Raw genomic sequence first — 25,276 nt, forward strand, 5'->3', positions numbered from 1 at the left:
ATTAAAAGTGAGAAACCCGGTAATAAATCAATGCTGGACATGAGATTATGTAAAAACCAGATCACCCAGATTGTCTTGTTGTCGATAACAGAACAGTTGAACTAAGCCTAAACCAGCCACTGGCTGAGTAGGCTGCGAGGGTGGGGTGTTGGGTGTGTTTGCCCCACAGTGTTAGTCTTTATCTAATCAGCGGTCATCAGTGACTGACAAGTCCACCAGGTGTAGCAAAGGTATATAAACTCTGTGTTTAGTTCAGGAAGGCATCCTTCATCCAGCGACTGCTGCTGCTGCTTGGATTCATCACAACAAGGTAAAACCTGACTTCTATTTATCTGCTGTTATTGGTAGTGATGGATATCCATGTCAGAGGTTTTATAATAGTAGTTTATTGTGGATTTCCTTTCTGAACACTAAAATAACACATTTTACCCAGATGGCGTCCGGTCTTCTCTTCTTGTTGCTCCTCGGGATCGGAGGAAATGTAAGCTTGCAGATGTTCTTGTGTAGTTGAATAAATCAACATTACTCTGTTATTTTCTCATTATGACCTGATGAGAAACTGACATTAAACCAATGAAATGTGTTCAAACCAAACCAGAGCAGAAATATCATTTGATGTCATGTCTCTGAGCAGTTATGTGCTCAGAGACAACCCTCCTCATGACTAAAGGTCTGATCTAAATGCAAACAGCTCCCAGTCAGTCCAGTTTAAATGTTTCTCTACTGGCTACAGTTTGTCTGATAGTGGTTTTTTTTTTACATCCACAGATGTTTTCTGAAGCGGTGTCACCAATAGGTGCTTTTTTAAAATTTATAACAGCAGGTTTTCAGATAAATGCATCATGATTATTGGCTGTTCATGAAACTACAAAATGTTGACATCTAAGAATATCTGACTTTTGTTTCTCATAATGTCTAACTTGATTTATGTTTTTAACAGATCACCTTATTGTATGTGAAGATTCAATGGCCGAACTAAAGTGCCGTAAGCCTCTCATAATTAAATGATTTGCATGTTTTCACTGTTTGCATGCAAACCCTTTGAGTGTAAACCAGTTTTTTTGTTGTTGCTAAAGAGACCAAACATTTGAGTGTTTTTTGGTGAAGATAATTGAGATAAATGTGGAAATTTTCAGTAGGGCTTAGTTTCTTCTCTGAAAGTGTTTTGAAGATTGAGTTTCTTAAATATGTGGGATTTCCCCCCCCCCCCATTTCCCCCTTGGAGATAGTATATAAAGCAAACCTTGAGCTGTACTCAGGGCAAAAAAAGCCACAATCGCTTCATTCAGCATTGCTGCTAATGCTCATGATGAAGTCGGGATGTTTTCTGCTGTTTCCTGGACATTAAAACAACAGCCTTCCCCTTTGCAAGCCACGATAGGTGAGACCATGGATGTTATGTGACAGATCTGTCAGGCTTTTTAAATCCTAGCGATTCATCATCTATTTTCTATCAGAAGCTAATGCAGGAGATAGGTGTGGGAGACTATTTTCATGTTCAGCCTGCATGAAAAACACGAGAGACTGATTATAACCAGAAATGATCACTAAAAAGTAAAATTTTCAGTGAACCACAACTTAAATTTGCTAATTGATTTGCAATAAGATCATAGGAGATTATTCTGGACCTGATCTATACAAACCTTGACTTTGATAACATGCTTAATTTTAAACTGCATGTCGGTGGAAAAAAGAAATTTAATTGATCCTTTTTGTCTGTATGGATTTTATAAAAACAAGCTTAAAGCTGTGATTTGGTGAAATTGCATTCATTGTATTCATGAATCAATCTGTTCAGTGCATCTGTGCTATTCATTCTGTGCATCATGTCTCTGAGGTTTGTAAACTCTAGGGTGCGATGGCCACCATTAGCTTCACAGTGGACGATTTACTTCTATAGCTTTATATATAAGGCTGTAATTGAAGCGTTTGTCTGCCTATTTATGCTCTCCTCTCTTCAGGAGGAGCCTTGGTTGCTGTCATTCTTCGTCCACAAAATCAACTTCTGTTTTTTGTTCTTCTTGCCACACAAGAACTTGGACTAAGAGCCTTTTTGCCCGTGTGCGGGGCTCAAACCTGCAACCTTTCGATTACGAGGCGAGCACTTAAATCCTGTGCCACCGTCTTTGAAACCTTAGTGTTTTGTTTATTTGTACCAATTAAACGTAGCTTCTTTAGAAATATTTTATTTGTTTGATAATTATGATGATTTGTGCTGTGAAACTGCAGTTCTTATCCCAGTCTCACTTAGAAACAAGGTTTTAATTGCAATGGGAAATTTGGTTTTCCTGGTTAAATGAAGGTTAAAAAATACTCTCCAACTCCTCCCAAAGTCGTCTCACATTTCTTGCAATTTCTAACTTGCAGACACTAAACTGAGGTTCTAACTAGTTTTTGTCACTTTTTAAAACATTTATAAATTGATAGATTTATGTTAAACTCCTGCAGGACAGGTGTCAGACCCTGAATCTCAGTAGAAATGCTGAAACATTTTAAAACGTTGTTTATCCTCTTGTCTCCAACCTTTACATTTATCTGAGAGTCGTGCTCTAGTTGCATTTGTCTCCTGTAAAACGTATTGTGTTAAGTGTTCTGCTTGACCTTTTTCTGCAGCTCAAGATCAGGGAATACACGTGTACTACGCTGTATACGGACGTCATGACACGACCACCTGTTCTTTCGGACGTCCTCCTTCTCAGCTCCAGAATGTTACTTGCTTTAGTTTCACCAAACTCATTACTAAAAAGTACCATTTATTTTTCTTTAAAACTCCAGGATTAGAGCACTGATAACAATTTAATGGTTGGTTCTCGTGTTGCTCCTTCTCCACAGCTGTAACGGGAAGTACAACTGTAGAATCACAGCCAGTAACTCTGAGTTTGGAGATCCCTGCGTAGGAACCTACAAGTACCTTGATGTAGCCTACAGTTGTATGTGTGAGTAGAAAGCAAATGAGCCATGAAGATTTATTTCTTAAAACATTTATTTGCTACAAGAATCAATTTTTTTCCCCACAGATCCACTCTAAAATCTTCCTGTGATGCATCGGCGACTTTTCTTTTGGATTAGTTTTTAAAGAAATAACAAACATGAGATCTAATAAAGGAATTGAGTCAAATTGAGAAGAATCATGTTGAAGCTAGTGTATATTTGTTGATGAAATGAGATCAGTAAGTCAAGTAGAAGTAATCTCTTTGTCATGATTTTGTTTCTTCCTATTTTTTAATGTGTCCATTTAAAATATTTGATTGAAAACCTTACAAAAAACATATTATGTGGTAAATCTATAAGGCTTCAAAGGTTGGAACAGCCCACTCAACCTGAAGCCTAGTGGAGTTCGGGTATTGGACTTGAGTGCAAGTCGTAGTTGACCATAACAAACACTGTAGTTGAACATAAGAGTGCCCACTCTGTCACACTCTGAACATTATCCACACCTTCATCTCCTCACGCTTAGACTACTGTAACTCTCTTTTCAAGTGTCTGAGCAGAACCTCCCTGAACCGTCTACAGGTGGTTCAGAACGCCTGTGCTCTGCTTCTGACCAAGTCCTCCAAACACACCCACATCACCCCGCTTCTCCTCCAGCTTCAAAATGGCCCCGCTAAGAGCAGAGATCAGTTAAAAAGAGGACAAAGCTAAACCTAGTGTAATACAAACTTTAAAAAATATATAATTAAAAACTAATGAAGGGTGCACAAACTATTAAAATAAAGAACATTTAAAGCATTTAAAGCATTTTAAACCCATGATAAACCTAAGAAATTCGATTTTATTTTATAAAGGAATTTAAAGTCACCAGGCTTTCTTTAATCAGAAAATAAATCAACACATCCTGGTCATTTATATACTTTATTGCATTCACTGCATTTTTTTTCACTCAGCTTTAACCAGGATATGACCTAAGTATCAGGAGTTTTTTTTTCTTTTGAGTAGAGAAAACCCCCCCACAAAACAAACACAAAATACTATAACTTACCAGTGGTCAATGTTTCACCAACAAAATGACCAGAAAGTTACCTTTCATTTGCAGATCGGGAATAACCATCTGTCTGACCTCCAAATCAAAAACAATGTTCTGCCCAGTTCGTGTTACTGAACAAGAAGACACAACATTCTCTTTTATTTATTTATTTTACCGTGTCCTGTCTGGCCGTGAAGCAAACAGAATTGATGTCTGAATGCTGGTTACAAGCCTTACAGATTTATTCTCAGGTGGAGCATCAAAGCGTCTGCTTTTAATGTCACGCCTGATACTTAAAACTTTATTGTTGTTATTTTTGAATGCTTTGTAATTCCGACCAGACACGGAGACAGAGGTGAAAGAGAAAGGAAAAGACAAATGGTGGGGAGATAAGGGGGAAGGGTGTGTGTGTGTGTGTGTGTGGGGGGGGGGGGGGGGGGTCCACAAAAATAAACAATAATTAACAAGAGTGTGCTTCTAGACCTGCAGAAAGAGAAAGAATAGAAGAAAAAATGGGACACAATACATCTGGAGCAAGCTATCACTTCGTTAACCTGATGATGAAATATAAAATCAACATTGTTTAACAGAGCAATCACACGATAATAAATCATAGTGCATGTAGTGGCAACGACAGCCTTAAGACATTTGTTGAACGTGCCCAAGCCCATACTTTTGAGAGCACCATGTGAGCACCTGTGTGTGTGTACATGCGCTTGTTTATGTAAGGTTTCTCTATAGGAGCGTCCAATAGAGAGTGTGAAGGACCACAGATCTGCCCCTCAAAGATGTGTAGGAGACGGGGGGCAGCTCCAAGTCCCAGAGATCCAGGCACTGCCCCAGAACACAGGAACCCCAAGGAGACTGCAACCAGAAAGGCCACCGCCCCCCTCGAGAGGCACAGAGGATTGCCCCGGAGGGCCACAACCAGCAGCTGAAAGAGTCCCGGGAGATATCAGCGGCAAGCCCACAGGCCCGCCCGCAGCCTCCCACCCCCTAGCCCGGGACCCAGCGACCCGGGACCCAGGGGCGACCACCCCCGCCAGGGACCCAGCAGAGCCCAGGGACCCAGACCCCACCAAGCAGCCACCAGTATCGACCAGGCAGGCGCCAGAGATCTTAAACCCCCTGACCCGGGAGCCGCAAACACTCAGGCAGACCAAGGCAACACCCCACACCAGGTGTGGCAGGGGGAGGGGAGACAAAGATCTATATCATCAAAAGAAGTCCCAGGAGAAGAGAGGAGTCAAAGGCCCCACCTGACATATACAGTCATACACAAACACAGTCACACACTCCCTCCCTCATAATCACACATGCACATACAACCAAAGACTTACAAAAATGCACGCCGGACACCCACTCATGCTCCCCAAACACAACCTATTCACTCTGGTCCTGGTACTGCTGCACATTGGGTACAACCATCACCGGTTACCAGAGTTTGACCCTTTCTGCTGGGGTGCTGATGAGCAGGCCCCCCGCCCAACGCCGAGCACAGCAACCCACCACCCCAGACCCCATCCAGACGGCCAGGTCTCCCTCCTAGCCTCCAGCCCCAGGAAGCCAAGCAACAACAGAGGTATGCTAAGACCCCTAGTCTCCCTCCGCCTGCTCCAATATAGTGTTGTGAGTTGATGAGGTGTATTCCATGACTGTGGTGAGCGGGCAGCTCGGGCATTGTGTGGCCTATGCCAGCTGATGCCACCGCGCCCCCCCGCCTGCACCCACAGCCCTCGGTGTCTAAGTGCAGTTTAAAATTGGAAGTGGGCACTGGCACTCGGGAGGAGGCTGAGATATCCCCCTGCCAAGTGCCGATGAATGTGCTCACTCCCAAGGCCCTAACCCCTTCTTTCCACTGGAGCCGTCAGCAGCACGTTACTGCAGCAGCACGTCATAGCTGCTGATAGGAACCGCTGTGGTCAACAGAACCTTTTCCACCGGAGCCGTCAGCAGCCGTCAGCAGTGCGAGTCGGCCGCGTCTCAGGAGCAGCATGTCACGGCCTTTATGTGCCGGTTCTATTTTCTAAGTGCGATGCCTCTGAAACGGGTCAAGTTCGACATTTTTGGGGAAGGAAAGACAGGAAGTCGGACGCGGAAATGGAGCGAAGCTCCCGAGATTTTCAGAATAAAGAAACGTACTGCCTTCCAGTTGCTTTACTTTTAAAAAAAGTTACTAACTGTGCAGCCCCGTGAGAAGTTATCACCTAGCTAGCGGTCTTTGTTTTTCAGGTCTGTAATGGCGATTATAAAACGGACAGAACATAAAACACAAACCTTTTGGAGCCATGTTGTAGTTTTCTCCTGCTTGTTGTTGTTTACTGACGAAGTCTGTCGGTGACAGCTGCTCCCCTGCTGCTTCGCGTCTCGTGGGAAGGGCCAAGCAGCAGCTTATGCGAGCAAGACGTGCTGCTGCAGTAACGTGCTGCTGACGGCTCCGGTGGAAAGAAGGGGTAAGTGTGTGTTTGCGTGGAATGTCTTCGGTGGAAGTGTATAAGGTGCAAATAAAATTGGGGGGCAGGTTGCCACAGGAATGCAGAAATGGAGTCCATACCCACACTCCCTGACTTGTCTACACCCCAAGGTCCTATGTGCATGTTTGTGTGATGATGTGAGGGAGCAGGAGGAGTAAAATATGCGGGGATGGGGAGGAATGGCTGCTTGGGTTAGCCCTCCAGGGAGCCAGCTCCCCCACTGGCCCCAATAGGCACCTCTGTTGTCAAACTTCCACCCAGGGCATGGAGACCCCAGCCTATCCTGCCAGGGCCCAAAAGCAGCAGCATTGCAGAGCCTCACAGAGCCCAAGGGCACCATCCCAGCCCCACCCCAGCAGAATATCTATGCCCATCCCTGCATTTTGCACATCTTCCAGAATATATAAGACATAGGACATCCAGGTAAGGATGTCCCTCCTGGGCTTCCCCCTCCCTGTGATGAGACAGCAGAGGAGCCAAGGTCTACCCGAGGCCCCTGAACCCGGGCCAGGCACTGCTGCATGTTCCTGCCTCCTTCCCAGCAGCATACATGTCAGGACCGGACACCCAAGGCCCCGCCCAGATCCCCACACAGGGCCGGTCACCCCCCCACCCCACCCCACCCCAAGCCCCCAGGCCCCCACCCAGACCCGCCCAGGGGCAATGCAGCCGCCAGGCAGTGACCCATGGCCGCCGCCAAGACCTCCAAGGGGCCCCACTCACAACCACCAGTAGTCCACCCCCTGAGGCAACCCAAGCACCTCCAGAGGGGGGCAATGGCCCCCCAGTCCCAGACACCCCCAGTGAACCCACCTCCTTGGAACATCTGGATACTCCAAACTCAGACCCCCCCCATCATCCCGCAGGACAATATCAATGGTCCCCCATCATCGCTATGTGATGGAACTGATCAAAGGAGCCCAGAGAGATTGATTTGAAGTGGAAGCAGAGGCTAAATCAAGCGTAATATGATCTAACAAAAGATTTCTATACTGGTTAATGCAGAGATTTTCTCTATTTTTCCAATTCAAGAGGATAGTTTTCTTAGCGATGCATATGGCGGTCAGAACCACGTGAGCCAAAGATGTTTCAATCGGGACATCGTCCAGGTTTCCCAGTAAACAAAGAGAGGGGGTGGTTGGGATATGACATTTCAGACATTTTGACAGATCCTCACATACTCTACCCCAAAATTCCTGGACAGGTGGACAGGACCACAGCGCGTGAATGTAATTGTCAGGAGTGTTGTTTGTGCAGTGTGTACAGGTGTCAGATGATACAAACCCCATCTTGAACATCCGATGACCTGTACAGTGTACTCTGTGTAGAATTTTGTACTGAATTAATTGTAAATTGGGGTGTCTGATCATTTTAAAAGTTTTTAAACAAGTTTGGGACCGGAAGTTCTGGTCAAAGCTAACTGATAGATCCACCTCCCATTTTTCAATAGGGATATCAATTTTTTCGTCAATTTTGGACAGTGTCTTATATACTTTAGACAGTAGTTTGGGGGGTTTGAGATTATAGAAGTCAAACACCCTTGGTGGTGTTTGTAATTCTATTTTATTGAGCTTAAATTTTTGTTTGACTACAGATTTAATATGGTGATATTCTAAAAAGCTATTCTTATCCATTCCAAATTGGGAGACTATTCGATTAAATGGGATGAAGTCCAATCCTTCATATATGTGTTCCAGGTATAGGATTCCTTAATTTTTCCAGTCCGGAAGGTTCATCATTTGGTTATTTTGCAAAATGTCAGGATTATTCCAGATAGGTGTGCGTCTGCATGGTACTAGTGAAGACTCTGTCATTTTAAGATACTCCCACCATGCTGTCAGAGAGGTGCTGATACTAATACTTTCGAAGCGTTCACGTTTTCCTATGCTTGAGCTAATAAATGGTAAGTCTGAAAGCTCTATCGTGTTGCAAAGTGTCTGTTCTATATCTAACCAGGACTCATCTAGTGGGTTATCTTGCAACCATCTTGGTATATATTGCAGCCTGTTGGCTAAGAAATAATAATAAAAGTTGGGTAAATCCAGTCCCCTGTCTTTGGTCTTCTGAAGCGTTTTTAAGCTAATTCGTGGAGGTTTATCCTGCCAAAGGAATTTGGTAATTGAGGAGTCCAGAGATTTAAACCAGTCAGCTGGTGGTTTGTTTGGGATCATCGAGAATAAGTAATTTATTCTGGGTAAGACCATCATTTTAATTGTAGCAACTCTCCCCATGAGTGATATCGGTAAGGATTTCCATCTTGCAAGATCATCTTCCACTTTCTTTAAAAGTGGGATGTAGTTTAGTTTGGTTAGATCTGCCAGCTTGGGAGAGACATTAATGCCCAGGTATGTGATATTCCCTGACTTGAGAGTGGGCATCCCTGCCTGGTCCCCCTCTGAAGACAGAAGCTAGCTGATATTCGGTCGTTTGTCCTGACACGTGCTGTTTGTGAACTGTATAATGTTTGTAGCCAGTTTATGAAGAAGTTCCCAAAGCCAAATTTATGTAAAGTTGCAAATAAGAACTTCCAGTTAACTCTATCAAAAGCCTTTTCTGCATCTAGAGATAATATACTAGTTTCTATGCTTCTACTGTAAGAGAAATCTATCAAATTAAGTAATCCACGCAAGTTTGTGGATGACTGTCTACCCTTAATGAAACCAGTTTGGTCAGGGTGTATTATGAAGGGGATTACCTTCTCTACTCTTTTTGCCAGGGCTTTACAAATTATTTTGAGATCAACATTAATAGGAGAAATTGGGCGATAGCTGGTAGGAAATGCAGGGTCTTTACCTGGTTTTAACAAGAGACTAACGCCGGGGACACAACGGCCGCGGAAGCGCCGCGGAAGCGCCGCGAAGCCCAGAGAAGCGAATCGCTCACGAAATTCGGCCGCTGCTCCTCAGTTCAGATCAGACGCGCCCCAGTCGAGGCACGCCTCGGCTCAGCTGTAGTTTTTCTTTTAAACACTTGGTGTCCTCCATTTCCTCTCTGCCTTTTCTCAGCTCTTTTCCTCTGTGTTTAAGTGTTTGTACATCTTTGTGGGGTCGTACAGCTCCTTGTGTTTCTCAACTTCCATAATTAATTTAAAGTCATCCATCTTAACTGCTTGCCTCAGACTTTCTGCCTCTCTGTCATGTTTGCTCCGGTGAAAAGACACCCAAAAGACTAGGGGTCTTAGCACACATCTGTTGTCGCTTGGCTTCCCGGGGCTTGAGGCTAGGAGGGAGATCTGGCCATCTGGTTGGGGCCTGGGGTGGTAGGTTGCTGTGCTCAGCGTTGGGCGGGGGAGCCTGCTCTTCAGCACCCCAGCAGAAAGGGTCAAACTCTGGTTTCCGGTGATGGTTGTACCCAATGTGCAGCAGTACCGGGACCAGAGTGAATAGGGTGGGTATGGGGAGCATGAGTGGGTGTATGTAGATAACCCTACAACAGACAGCTCGGTCCCGCCTACTTAGGCCTACACTGTTGGTCTTTTTTAAGTACACAGTAATCGTTGCTTGCCTTTTTCGCTTCATCCTGCATCCTAGCAGCAACCACTTTGGCACCTCTGGAGTCGGTGTTTGTTTACGTCATGCTCCATGAAATGTAATTGGAAAAAGAAGCTTCAAGCGCTTAACCTCCGATTTTGTTTTCTTTCTGGCCTTAGTGCAGGTGATGAATCAGGGTCGATCTGAATCTGGGGGGGACGGATCCCTCCCCCGTCCCCCACCCTATCTGCGCGCCTGATATGTCGCCACTCCTTGGATTGCCTCCCCGTCCAGGGTGTACCCCGCCTGATTGCCCATTGACCGCTGGAGATAGGCACTGCTTAACACTACAATGAAAAAGTAGAAATCTGCAGGCTTGACAAAGAGGTAAAACAAGATATTTTAGATACAATCAGGTGACATGGTTTCAGCTTTAGGGTTTGTTCTGTAGACCTTTTTATCTGAGACTCTTTCCAGGAAAACCTCAGATAACAGTAAACATAGGAGCGGTTGTCACTAGAATACATTCTCCAGGTCCTGCCCCAAGTGGAGTAGTTTGGGTGGTTGTCACTATTGCTGCCACAAATGATTATTTTGATAGTCGATTAATCACAAATTATTTTGATGATTAGTTGACTAAACTGCATAAATTGTAGCTTATGGTACCAGCAGAGGTGGAAAGTAACGAATTACATTTACTCACATTACTGTATTTGAGTAGCTTTTTTGTATATTTATACTTTTGAAGTCGTTTTTAAAATCTGTACTTTTACTTGAGTACGTTTTTAAAAAAGAATTGTAATTTGCTAAATTTTAAATCATATCCGTTACTGAGTAAAAATAAATTGTAGGCTTAATAAATTAAAACTATTACATGTAGAAGCGTCGGAACATAAAGAGACACCTGCTGAGCGCCGCATGTAAACCAGGGGTACACTTTTGATAATGAGAACAGCCTTAAACACTTCCACCAACGACATTCCATGCAAACACACACTTAGGGCCTTGGGAGTGAGGACATTCAACGGCAGTTGGTAGGGGGATTTCTCAGCCTCATCCTGAGTGCCGGTGCCCACATGCAATTTTAAACTGCACTTAGACACCGAGGGCTGTGGGTGCAAGTGGGTTGGTGCGGTGGCATCAGCTGGCATAGGCCAGACAATGCCCGCACTGCCCGCTCACCACAGCCATGGAATACACCTCATCAACACACAACACTATATTGGAGCAGGCGGAGGGAGACTAGGGGTCTTACCACACCTCTGTTGTTGCTAGGCTTCCTGGGGCTGGAGGCTAGGAGGGAGATCTGGCCGTCTGGTTGGGGTCTGGGGTGGTAGGTTGATGTGCTCAGCGTTGGGCGGGGGAGCCTGCTCATCAGCACCCCAGCAGAAAGGGTCAAACTCTGGTTACCGGTGATGGTTGTACCCAATGTGCAGCAGTACCGGGACCAGAGTGAATAGGGTGTGTATGGGGTGCATGAGTGGGTGTCCGGCGTGCATTTTTGTAAGTCTTTGGTTGTATGTGCATGTGTGAGCATGAGGGAGGGAGTGTGTTACTGTGTTTGTGTATGACTGTATATGTCAGGTGGGGCCTTTGACTCCTCTCTTCTCCTGGGACTTCCTTTGTTGATATAGATCTTCGTCTCCCCTCCCCCTGCTACACCTGGTGTGGAGTGTGGTGCCTTGGTCTGCCTAAGTGTTCGTGGCTCCCGGGTCATGGGGTTTAAGATTTTGGCGTCTGCCTGATCAATCCCGGTGGCTGCCTGGTGGGGTCTGGGTCCCTGGGCTCTGCTGGGTCCCCGGCGGGGGTGGTCGCCCCTGAGTCCCGGGTCGCTGGGTCCTGGGCTCGGCCGGCAAGGGGGTGGGAGGCTGTGGGCGGGCCTGTGGGCTTGCCGCTGATATCTCCCGGGACTCTGCCGGCTGCTGGTTGTGGCCCCCCGGGGCGATCCTCTGTGCCTCTCGAGGGGGGCGGGGGCCTTTCTGGTTGCAGTCTCCTTGGGGTTCCTGTGTTCTGGGGCAGCGCCTGGATCTCTGAGACTTGGAGCTCCCTCCGTCTCCTACACATCTTTGAGGGGCAGCTCTGTGGTCCCTCACACTCTCTGTTGGACATTTTTATAGAGAAACCTTACATAAACAAACACGTGTACACACACAGGTGCTCACATGGTGCTCTCAAAAGTATGGGCTTGGGCACGTTCAACACATGTCTTAAGGCTGTCGTTGCCACTAAATGCACTATGATTTATTATCGTGTGATTGTTCAGTTAAACAATGTTGATTTTATATTTCATCATCAGGCTGATGCAGTGATAGCTTGCTCCTGATGTATTGTTGTGTGTCCCATTTTTTCTGTTCTTTCTCTTTCTGCAGGTCTAGAAGCAGACTCTTGTTCATTATTGTATATTTTTGTGGAACCCCCTTCCCCCCTGTCTCCCAACCTTTTGTCTTTTCCTTTCTCTTTCACCTCTGACTCCGTGTCTGGTTGGAATTACAAAGCATTCAAAAACAATAACAATAACGTTTTAAGTATCAGGCATGACATTAAAAGCAGACGCTTTGATGCTCCACCTGAGAGTAAATCTGTAAGGCTTGTCACCAGCATTCAGACATTAATTCTGTTTGCTTCCCAGCCAGACAAGACATGGGGAAAAAAAAAAAAGATAATGAGAACAGCCATTTTTACTGCAGTTTTGCTCAAAAACATCAGTTCAGTCCCTGTGATCCACTCGCTGTTTACGTCCTCTCTCCCTCCTCTCCGGTGGGTTGGAACCCGCACCTTCGCGCACCGGTGTTACGTCATCAGAATTCTGCTTGGTTCAGTAGCCGGACTCGGTTCCGTGTTTGACATGTGTTTCCCTATCGCCCTGCACGGAAGCAGCAAAACAACGTTTAGCGCTCATAACAAGCGGATGCTCGGCGCTTTGCTCATAAAACAGAAGACCTGCAGGCCTCTGTGAGTTAAAACATCCTGATATGGTTCAATTGTAAACATTGTGCTCCATCCCTGTGTTTGAACTCAGAAGATGCTTCTTGATGCCACAGATATGTGATGATTTAGCTTGTTTCTTTATTTTACTCCAGAATAAGAGGTTAAATTATTACAAAAGCAGTTCAATGTAGTTAAAAATGAAATGAAAAATGAATGAAAAGCTTTATTTTTCCCAGGGAAGGGAAATTAGAGTTTCAGTACACACAATTCAAAGATCAGACACACTGGGCAAGACACATGACAAGAATTGGTGACTGTGGTCATTCGCAACCGAGTTGCGCTACCGTAATAGAGAGAGAAAAGGATAACATGAGAAATGGATTCGCGAGGAGGGGGAGAAAAAGGCACTTCACAGCTACTCTCCCCCCAAGAGGGCAGCTTTGCTCTGCGAAAAAAACACCTCAACAGATAAGCAACAGATAACACAACACAACATCACAATAGGAAGGCAGGGGGGGCTGGGATCCTGTGGCAGAGCACATTAACCCTGCAGGTTGATGACCTCGCTAGGCGGGGGGGGGGGGGGGGGGGGGGGGGTTGGGGGGGGGGTTCGGGTTCGGGTTTTCACAGCATCTGTCTGCATTCTTTCCTTCATTCAAAAGATTCTAACATGCTGCTGTGTGTGTGTGTGTTACACATATAGGACTGCATGAGATAGCATGGTTTCATCAAGGCCATGCATCTTATTTCTTGGCTGAAGTAATGGCTCAGGAAAATAACTTATATTTCATAAATAATGACATCTCTGCAGTGTTTATGATAATATTTTATCTTATATTGGACCTATCTTTGGTCTGGGAGGTGTAACATATCATGATGCAAGCCTTTTAAAACACGTGTTACAAGAGGAGATAAATGCATGAATTTAAAGTTCATGTTTGGAGACCAACCTTCACAGATTGGAGGCTCACGCTGGTGAGGAGACACCGTTAGTTCTAGTAACACCTGGGCTCCCAAGGCCTATTCAGACAGGATGTACGTTACGGGACCCTTAACGATTCCAGTTGGATGATTGGAGGATTATTTAGGAGGACTGGAATGAACAAACTGATTTCAGTGGTGAAGGGTTAAAGGTATTGGCTCGGCATTAAAATTGTAGAAATGCAAAATAACTACACTTTATTATCTATATAAACAGGTACTGCGTTCACTTTTTTATTTTATTAAGGACTTTTGTCATAAATCATTACAGAAAATCCAAATCCTCTCCTCCAGACAGTGAAGAACTGTGTTTCGCATACGTCACTCCAGCACGTAAAACAAGCTAGCTGCTGATGATAGTATTGTGAATCACTGTTATTTGTTTACTTTCATGCTCCTAAATATTACGTAAAATTGCATTTACAGCTGCAGCAAAAGGTCTGAGCCATGTGTCTGTGTCCGACACACATTTTTAAATAACAGGTCTGATCTAAAATAATAACCTACATCTATAAATCCATCTACAACTGCACCGCTACTTCTGGACTCTAGACGAGTCTCGTTAGCATGACTGCAGCAACACTGCTAACTGTGTTCGCTCTGGTAAGGAAAAAACAAGGCCTTTGGGAAAGTTACGACACACACACATGCACACCCACACACATACACACACACACACACACACACACAGACACACACACACACACACACACACACACACACACACACACACACACACACACACACACACACACACACACACACACACACAGATATAATCTAAAAGATGATCTCTATATTTCAACATTAGAACCTCCATGACATCCTGGATTAGTGCAAACAACGAGTTGAGCTAAGGATTTACTCCAGCATCAGGAAGATTTATTCTGGTAAATTGTAGGTTCATTATTTTCTAGAGTTATGTCAATAAATACACACAGCAGTAAAACTGTAGATTACTGAACTATATTGGGACACATGATGGAGCTAAGACCAGCTTAGAGCTCCCAGTGGAGCACAGAAATAAAATATTTAAGAAAAGTAAACAAACTGTACCAGTTTTGGTTCTGAAGTTGAACAGAATCCTCCTCTATGTCCAAATCGGGTCCTAGGTCTTCTGAGTCAAATGGTCTAAAACATGTCTGCACCTCTGGTAGTGATATCCAGCTGGCGGGGTCGGAGTTCGGTTGAACTTCTCCGGTAATCCAATATCCGTTCTGGTCGCCGTATCCCAGAGAAAAAACAAATCTGACCAACTAGTTGTAACGTGAGGAAGCTACATCTGATTGATGACACAATGTTCTCTGCTATAACGCTAACGCAGAAACACTGAAGTCAGGTGTTGTTTACTACAGCTGTTACAACAGAGCTCCACGTGAAACGTCACCAGCTTTCCAGGGCTTAGACCGGAAGTTAGTTTCTGTTTTTCCCGCACCAGTATCAAACATCAGATTTTCTTACAATTCCAGCCGTCAAAATCCAAAAACTTTTTTCATCTAAGGTTTTAATACAAATTTACACATGCTGTTCAAACAAATTTTGCCTCTGGCCGATATCTTTAAATGAGTGAGTGAACCCACTACCAAGGATGAACTCTGCTAACTTTAAACATCAGCTGCTCTAAATAAGCATGAAGGTCAGAGAGGAGCTCTAGGATGGACATGGATAAAGGAACTGTAATGTAGAGGTAAAGTAGGGCAGGGCCAACGTTAACAGCTGTCATACGGTCCATCTGAAATGTTTGACTTTCATTTAGCTTGTTATGTGGCAGGTTAGAGCACAGTCTCATGTTAGAGTTTTGTCATGAGAACATTGAGATACCTCACATACTTGATGGCATCTAAAAATTAACATCTTTTTTCTTCAAAATAAAGAAAAAATTGAATCACAATTGAAACGTACAATCGTAGAAAAACCTCGTCCAATCAATGTGCACGTCCTGTTCTCACTGATTGGATAGAAATCCTCCCATCAAACTGTGTGTGTGTGTCTGTGTGTGTGCGTGTGCACACACAAGCGTGTTGTGAACTGGTGTTGTGGTTTTTCACTGATGTAGCCATCTTTACGCTGACAAAAATGTAACTAAGTAACTTTTACTTTGAGTACATTTTATTTACGATACTTTTTACTTTTACTTGAGTAAAAATTCAGGCAAGTACTTTTACTTGTACTTGAGTAAAACATTATCAAAGTACTGGTACTCGTACTTAAGTAGGAAATTTTAGTACTCTTTCCACCTCTGGGTACCAGTGTGCAGCTATCTAATATAACCATCATAGCTTGTAACTTGAAGCCATATCTCTAAATATTATATGCTGTTTAAAAAAAAAGATCATTCAACAAATTTTGATGAGCTTTGCGACCTGTGGAAAATGAGGAAAAAAGGCACAAAGGTTAAGAAAACAAAGATTAATGCTGGTGTTGGGCTGGTAAAAAGGTTGTTAACTAAAGAGCATCACTTTTAAACTGATTTAATAAGTCGTTAGTGTTTGTAACATTACAACATGTGCCATATGTGTTAAGGGTAGGAAACTGCTCTCAAACGTGTTAAAGAGCAAGTCTCAACTCACCTCCCTCTATCCATAAGGCTTCTACATCAGTAGCGGATTTTAAAACAAGGCTGAAGATCTACATTTACAACCTGGTTTTTCCACTGATTGTTAGTTTTGTTACATAATTTATACTACAGTTTCATCCTGCAATAGTTGGTTTTATGTTTTTACTGAATTTGATTTTAATGTGAAGTGCCTTGGTGCAAGTCTATTTGTTTTGCTGATAAACCATATGAATGTGTGTCTAATAGTGCTTTAGTCATTATTTTAGCATTTTAGTGCATCTTACAGAGGGTACATAAACTATTCAGACCCCCATGATTTTTCACTCTATTATCACTCTGACCAGACGCCAATAAAAGTGTTGTGTGCCGGAAGTAACTCAAGACGGGTTTGATCGGAACCACCGCTTCTCCTGGCTGGCTCGCCATCCTGTAATGAAATGAGATTATTACATTTTAATTAATGAGCCATAAGGCGTGGGATTCCATAGGAAATATGAAATCCACCTTACGGATCGAAGGGTTATTTAAACCAGAAGATTATGTAATACGTAAAAGCTTTGCTCCTGCTTCGAATTATTACCCAGAGCAAAGGGAACCCCAAGGTGCTGTTTAACACAAGATGGATGTTAAAGAAACAAGTCAAAGACACACAAGAGCAGCAAAACAAGAAGCAGAAAGCACAATAAAGAAGTCAGCTGTAACAGATCACTGCACAAGAGAAAACCATGTAATGGACTGGGACAACACAAGGATCATAAACACCGAACAACAGAAATACAAATGATGGATAATGGAAGCTATAGAGATAAGGAGACGTGGATGCAGGACCATGAACAGAGACGATGGGGTTTACACATTTAATCGCGCATGGGACTGCATCATCGGAGGGGAGAAGGGGCAGCAGAGGGCGACAACGTCCTCTGCTGCCCACGGATAAACAGAGTAGGAAGTGACGCTGCCATCAGTGTCAGCTCTGAAGATGTTTGCAGCTGCAAACGAAACCATCAGCAAGGTAAAGAAAAACCTTATCTGTGTTTAAAAAAGAACCAAAAATGGATTTAGAAGACAAACACAGCAAGAATGTACAAAAGATGTAAAACAATAAAGGTTAATTGGTTGAATGGAATACCAATGTGCCCTGTAGACAATGACTGAACTATTATGGGATGCTGATGCATTCCGAATATCCAAAAAAAGGTAAAACTGAAAACTCTGTGAACAGCTGTGGAGATGACTTCTGGTCCAAATCCATCTGAGTGCCAACCTTCAGGATCCAATAATGTAGCAACGCTGGACACCAGATGCTGTAAAAGATAGATAATAATACTGATTGTACTAAAGTCTTCTGGTCAATGACAGAATGGTGGGACTAAACATTTTTTTAGAGAAACCCAGCAGGCTTTTCCTTTCAACATGGTTCATCAGCATCAGCCAGCTGGGTTGGAAACACAAAGAGAGAGAAGGTGAAGTCAGATATGGTAAACAGTTTGATTGGTGATAATTTCTCCAAACCCACTCAGGTGACTGACTGAGTGGTTCGTGGGGTGGGGTGTTGGGTGTATTTGCCTTGGGTGTGTTTGCCCCACGGTGTTAGTCTTTATCTAATCAGCTGTCATCAGTGACTGACAGGTCCACCAGGAAGAGCAAAGGTATGTAAACTCTGTGTTTAGATCAGGAAGGCATCCTTCATCCAGCAACTGCTGCTGCTGCTTGGATTCATCACAACAAGGTAAAACCTGACTTCTATTTATCTGCTGTTATTGGTAGTGATGGATATCCATGTCAGATGTTTTATAATAGTACATTAGTGTGGATTTCCTTCCTGAACACTAAAAGCATACATTTCACCCAGATGGCGTCAGGTCTTCTCTTCCTGTTGCTCCTCGGGATCGGAGGAAATGTAAGTTTACAGAAGTTCTTGTTTAGTTAAATAAATCAACATTACTGTGACTTTTGCTGGATTTGTTTTCCCATTATGACCTGATGAGAAACACACATTAAACCAATGAAGTGCGTTTAAACCAAACCAAAGCAGAAATATAATTTGATGTAATGCTTCTGAGCAGTTTTGCTCAGAAACAATACTCTTATTGACTTAAGGTCTCTGATCTGATTTCATGCCAACAGTTCAGATTTCAAATAAAATTAGTTCCCAGTTCCACCAGTCAGCCCAGTTTACATAGAAATGTTTTTTTTTTTTTACTGGATACATTTTGTTTCAGTCTCTGGTTTTTTGTTTTACATCCACAGATGTTTTCTGAAGCGATTCGAAGTAAGGGATTTTCTTATTTGATCACAGCTCCCCTTGGGGACTTATGCTGTTGTGTCCTTGAGCGACACACTTCATCCTCCTTGCTTGGAGGAACTGGTGGTGCCTGTTTATGGCAGCCTGGCCTCCATCAATATAGTTGTGGCTACAAAGTAGCTCCTCTCCATCAGTGGCGCTATACAAGAGCAACTCATTCATCATTTATTTTACAGCAGCAGGTTTTCATATGAATAAATCCTCATCAAGTCACTGTTTGTTCAACAATGAAACTACAAAATGTTGTCAGTTAAAGTGACTAAAGTAACGCTGATTCTTATAACCAGGAGATTCTTATAAAGTTGAGATTTACCGTAAATCCTCTAATACAGGCCCGGGCCTGTATTTGACTCAAGCTCATCAAGCTCCAGGCCTTTATTGGAAGGAGGGCCAGTATTAGAGGCAGACCTCTATTTCTATTTGAGCAAAATGAACTAATGGTTCGTTGGAGTTTTTGACAATTAAAAGTGTGCCCACATTTTCAAAGTTAAACACATTTCTTTTAACAACGGTAGTTTCTGCTTCAGCCCTCTCCCCCCTCCCCCTGCTTCAGCCCTCTCCCCCCTCCCCCTGCTTCAGCACCTCCCCCCTCCCCCTGCGCAGCGGCGCAAACTCACTGATGCGCCTGCAGCCTCTTGGAGTTCCTGCTGCTCTAAACATTAAAATAATTATTTCATTTTCTGTTCCTCACTTCTGATTACCTTCAATGGTGTCTGTTTGTTGCAACAGCAGGTACAAAAACTAACTTGTTTTTATCTGACTATTTTTCTGTCCTGCCTGTTTATTATCTTCCTACATCTCCTCTCAATCCTAAAGAAAAACTGCTACCTGGGTACATATATATTCAACTCATGAGTTACCTTTGAACTGCAGTTCTAAAAGATCTACCGACCGCTAAAACAGCGGAGCGCTTGCTGTTTGGCGGCCGTATCAGTGATCAGTGCGTCGGAGGATAAGGTGATGCGCGCAGCGCCCCGCTCCACAGCATGCAGCGAAACGCATCAGGCGCAAATAAAAGACAGAAAACATTAAAGGAAATGAACCGACATGAACGATCGCGTGTCAGTACCTACGGTCTGGCACAGCGCGTTGCCCCCCCCCCCCCCCCCCCCATGCGAAATATCAAGAAATTCTTGTTTTTTTTTTCATCAATTTCATCATAAAATGCACTTTTTGTAATAAAACTAAAAAAAAACAAGTTAAAAAAATTTTTTCTTGAGTTTTACCCCCAAAAAGAGAATGTGATCATACGATAATTCAATAGGGAGCGTGGTTTCACAGACGCGGAAGTGATAGCGTCGGTGAAACGCCGGCTGATCTAGGAAACCCCCGAGCGTTCGAGCGTCAACAAAGTGACACGGAAATGCCGGGCTTTCCAGAAGTAAGTAAGATAACTTACTATGAGCTGATAGTTCGTTGGATTGATCGGTAGGTTGGAAACTCTGATCATGAATCTGAAGAAACGATGACTGAGTGGTGAGCTGGAAAGGCGACTTCCGTTTATAGCCGCGGTTTGTGACGTAGGTGCGACGTGGAGGGAATCCCCGCGAAGGGCATGCTGGGAGTCCCTACTTCGCGGATTTTCACCTATGGCGGCCAGGTCTGGAACACATCTACCGCGATAAACGAGGGATTACTGTAGTTCATACACCCCCTACTGCTGCTCTCCAGAGTGTTCTGCAGCATAATCAGCACGTTCTCTTTGAACTTGATAGTGTAATGACCTGGCTGGGGTTGTAAGCCAGGTGCATTCTGGGTATTGTGTTATATGTGTTTCCTATCGTTCTGCTAGTTCCTATGTGCTGATTTGCGTGTTGTGTGAGTGTTATGTAAGCCACAGGGAAGGTGATGTGTGTTCTGTGGAGCGGGTTGAATTAGCATGGTTAACTGACACCGTGACTCTGTGTGGTAGGAGCGTGATAGAGGATCGTGTCTGTAGCGTTACAAAGCGTTGAAGAAAAAGCCTAATAAAGGTCTGCGTGAACCTCTATTGCCTCCTGCTGGTTGATTTGGGGACTATAATCCTGCCGCTGGGATGCTCATACTTGCTTGATACCACATTCCATCCGGCCACAATAAGAGACCGGCCATTATTTACCTCCGCTGACTCAGACACCGGCCAAAATTGGAGACCCGGCCTTTAATTGAATACCGGCCTGTATTAGAGGATTTACGGTATCAGGATTCCAGATGTAGAAACCCAAAATGAAGCTACCAGATTTGTAAAATAGCTATTTAAAATTTCTTCATCTACATTTGTATCACATTTCCTCTTCTCAGCATCACCTGTGACCATCAGAAGTCCCCTTGTGTTGACTTGAACAGTCTGAGTAAATCCAATCATTCCTTCCTGTTTGTGTAGTTTGTATTCTAGGATCCTGTAGCAACTGTTTTATTGGCTGGACCGAGTATGATAATCACTGTTACAAGTTTGAAAACATGGAGCTGGACTGGGCCAGTGCCGAGGTACAACTGATATTATTGTTCTATTAGTGTGATGCTTTGATGCAGATTTTGTCATCACTTGTTGAGGTAATAACCCTAATGCAGACGAGAGGAGAGAGATCCAGGAGGGAGCCAGGTAAGGTAAACAAGAGTCATCTTAAAGAGAAACTGTAGGGATAACATTAGGATCTAACAAGACAAGAGAGTGAATACAAAGACAATGGGGCAGGTGAGATAACAAATCAAATCAAATTTTATTTATGAAGCACTTTTCATAAGAGTGCAAAGCAAACCGTGGTACAAGATTAAAAACAACCACACAGTCAATTTCCCACCCCTACCCAAAGATCAACATCCAAGACCACTTCTATATATCCCTCCTCCCACCCTCAATCCCATCACACACACACACACACACACACACACACACACACACACACACACACACACACACACACACACACACACACACACACACACACACACACACACACACACACACACACACACAGCTAAGGTAAAAAAAAAAACTGGCTGGGTACAGGGCAGTTGGCCCCCACAGAGGAACCACCGGTAAAACCTAAAAAGATTAAGATAACAAGATAAAGATCAAACTAAGCATAAACACCAGATAAATAAAAGTCTAAGTACTTTTAAAGTCTAAGTACGCACTGATAAAAATAACCAAGTAGAAGCAAACAATTAAATATATAAAAATAAACTAAACTGAACACAATGAACACAGTAACAGTTAAGAGTACGGAGCAAGGGCACAAATACAAGGATATGAGGCTAAGCTGAGGGATGAACTAAACATGAGAACTGATGAGAACTAAAATAACTAACACGGGGGTTTGAGATAAACGCATGGGTCAAAGGTCATGCATACAAAAGGAGGCTGAACAAAACAAATGAGAAAGAGAATTAAAATGACTCGACTGGTGCTGCAGGAAGTGGAATGTACTGAATATTATTATATTATAAACACAATATTATACTTTAGGGCCAGGGACAAGCAAGCACAGCAGGAGAGAGGACATGGAAGGGACTGGGGAGACAAGGGACATAGGACATGACTTTTTTAGGTTTAAAGCTTTAATTTTCTTCTAGTTTAGAATCCAGGGATTTCAGATGAAGGTTTGAGCAGAGCTCCCTACCTTAGCTGGGACCATCTAGGCTTCAGAGATGATTATTGGACATCTGGATCAGCTGTTGATTCTCAGACTGCAGAGATGCTGATGTGATGATGTTGTGTCTTTTTTCCTCTCAGATGTTCTGCAATAAATACGGTGGACATCTGACCTCCATCCAAAACACAGATCAGTACAAATTCATCAGGGACCTTATCTTCAAAGGAGCAGGATCAAACCAAGTGTCTTGGGTTGGAGGCACCAATGCAGTCAGGGTGAGTTTAGTCAAGTGTGTTAAATTGATCACAGGTACTGATGGTTAAGAACTTGCTGCTGGTTTTTGTAAAATGATTTATCTGAGTTAATATTGAACACATCTGAGTGAGCTGCTGCTCCACAAACATTTATCTACACATAAAAACTAAGAAGTAAACTTGACTCTGAATCACTTTTTGTTTCAGGATCATATGTGGCGGTGGACCGATGGAACACCGTTTACCTTTGACTCCTGGGGTTCAGGTGAACCCAACAACCAAAGTGGAAACGAGCACTGCATGGACATCAACCATAATGGTACAAGATGACCTGTTTTTTAGACCCCTGCTGTGTTGGTTAGGATTAGTTTAGATCAGCTGTTGAGTTCTGAGCTAAAAACAAGAAATGAACACTATTTGTAGCTGATGAAGTCACATGATCCCAAAAAACTGTTTGTTTTGTTGTTTCTACATTTATCAAGAAGAAAATATCAGATTACTGACTTTGTTTTTTTCTTTTAAGGACAAGATTATGTCAATGACGAAGACTGCTCCCAACAGAACTCCTTTGTCTGTGCTAAAGCATATTAAATGACCTTGTTGTCCCCACACTTCTGACACAATGATGTCACTTCCTGTAGGATGTCCAATCTCACTGATATAATTTCTGGGAGTCCAAATGACTAATTTGATATCATGTTATTGAAATTAACTTAAATAAAATCTTGCCTGGGGCCTGGTCCGGTCCCTGCTCGTCTGCTTACTGCCTACGGGTTACGCTACGTAACGTTATCATTGACTGTTTGGAATTATCACTTCAAGTTTGGGATTGCCGTTGACTATTCTCCGGTGTGGGGGTTTGCCTTTCCTCACTCCTGATGCTTTGCCTGGGAACTAACCTTTCCTCCCTCGTCTGAGTCCTAGGGCCTATGGGGTTATTCAACGGCCCGTGGTTTCTGCCAGGACCCCATGCCCTTGAAAAGGGGGGATATGTAATGTCCAGAAATGGCCAATTTTCACCTACATATTGACCTAAATGCAACTGGTCATTTGCGGACCTAATTCTATCCTCTAAAGTGGATTTTACACTCCATCTCCCTACAAGCCAGAAGGATACTGCAACCTTGTTGACATTTCAGGGGCACACATTGTCAGCCTGTGTTCCCAAACAAAGCCTTCTCTGATAACACCACAGGAGTGCCCACTATCTCAATAAAGTGAACGTTTTCATTCAATTAAATTAACAAATGTTATATGGATAATAATAATAATAATGGTTCATTAATCTGTGCTTTAATTATTGAAATTAAATGGTAATCAGTAATGTTTGATATGACAAGGCAATTGTCACCTGCACCAGACACAAGGTCAAATTAAAGTGAAGTTAAACTCATGACGCATAGATATTTCTTAACCCCAGATCAGAACATCCGGTATCTCAAGAAGGCGTGATGTCTGAGGTTTTCTTGGTAATATCCCTTAACATGGCATGCTCCGATTGGCCAAGTAAATCATAATATGAGAATATTAAAACAGAATCACTCATTCAGCAGTCGGAGTTGCATTACAGCTTTCATCATTCAGCTTCCACTTCTAGAGAGCGCTTCGGAATGGCCGTCTGGAGTGACCTCTTTAAGCTGAGCATTTTTGGCAAGCTTTTATTTTACTTCCACCTAAACAATACAGTTTTTCCCAATTGTTTACACACATTTTCTGGTACTTGAGACACAATTACCACAACATGTAACCAAGTAACCAACCCCCTTAACCAATTTTGCTAAACTACAAGCACAATTCCTGTTTTGCACTCAAATTTCAAATCTAAAACACACTTTCCTCAAAACACTACACACAATTATCTGCTGTTGGCACAATTTTCATACAGGAACTATCTTGTTCTCACAAGGAACACACAGCTATTCAAATGTGCACACTGACTCATCACAAGGGCAAACACCTGTCACACAGTTTTACAATCAGCAAACAGAACTTTAACATAAAAGGGTAACAGGTGAGCTCTTCTGTGTTGGAGCAATGGATGCCAACTTTGGAAACAGAGGCAGAGCCAGAGGAGTGAGAGTAAGAGGAGGAGGACGGGGAGGGTGAGGAAGAGGAAGACCAAGGACCGTAATCTCTGATGAGATCCGAGCCACAGCTCAACAGGGTGCAATTTGAAGGAAACTCCGAAAGAGTCAAAGAATTGTGATATAACTATGTGCAAGTGAGTCCCGCAATTGATGCATACACCCAACACTGTGTACAGTAAATTATACATATTTCAATATTGTAATCATAATGACTGTGCTTCACACTAGTGACCACTCCATGTTTATTTCTGATATTGTCATATGTGTTTCAGAGAGTCCTTGAGCTTGAGACAGCTGCAGTGGAGCACCAGTTCATCTTCATTGATGAGGTTGGATTCAATCTCACAAAAAGACGAAAGAGGGGAAGGAATATCATTGACCAGCGTGCCATTGTTGAAGTCCCTGGCCAGCGCGGAGGGAACTTCACAATGTGTGCAGCGCTTGGCTACCATGGCATCATCCATCACCATGCTACCCTTGGCCCCTACAACTCCGCCCATCTGATCACATTCCTGGACACCCTACATAACACACTCATTCCACCAGACCAGGTAGATGGTCCAGAACAGCCCAGGTACGTTGTCATTCAGGACAATGTAAGTTTCCACCGGGCTGCTGTGGTTCATAACTGGTTCACTGGCCACCCACGCTTTTTAGTTGTTTATCTCTCTCCATATTCTC

At 43.5% G+C, this 25,276-nt stretch overlaps 1 protein-coding gene across 1 annotated transcript; it reads left to right on the forward strand.

Moving 5' to 3' along the window:
* Positions 1-209: 209 nt before the first annotated feature.
* On the forward strand, positions 210-3,128 carry LOC129160152 (L-rhamnose-binding lectin SML). Its single transcript, XM_054737326.2, has 7 exons — positions 210-310; positions 434-481; positions 769-796; positions 941-985; positions 2,614-2,746; positions 2,833-2,936; positions 3,018-3,128. The coding sequence occupies exons 2-7, from the start codon at positions 434-436 to the stop codon at positions 3,026-3,028; spliced, it is 369 nt and encodes a 122-aa protein (XP_054593301.1). The 5' UTR covers positions 210-310; the 3' UTR covers positions 3,029-3,128.
* Positions 3,129-25,276: the final 22,148 nt, after the last annotated feature.

This window comes from Nothobranchius furzeri, chromosome 5, assembly GCF_043380555.1.
Source record: "Nothobranchius furzeri strain GRZ-AD chromosome 5, NfurGRZ-RIMD1, whole genome shotgun sequence".
Classification (NCBI taxonomy): Eukaryota; Metazoa; Chordata; class Actinopteri; order Cyprinodontiformes; family Nothobranchiidae; genus Nothobranchius; species Nothobranchius furzeri.

Bases quoted from the DNA above. Each gene is read 5' to 3' on its own strand.
- LOC129160152 (XM_054737326.2), top strand. From the start codon at position 434: ATGGCGTCCGGTCTTCTCTTCTTGTTGCTCCTCGGGATCGGAGGAAAT. The intron at 482-768 runs GTAAGCTTGCAG...TTACATCCACAG, and splicing joins TCCTCGGGATCGGAGGAAAT to ATGTTTTCTGAAGCGGTGTC. The intron at 986-2,613 runs GTAAGCCTCTCA...CTTTTTCTGCAG, and splicing joins AATGGCCGAACTAAAGTGCC to CTCAAGATCAGGGAATACAC.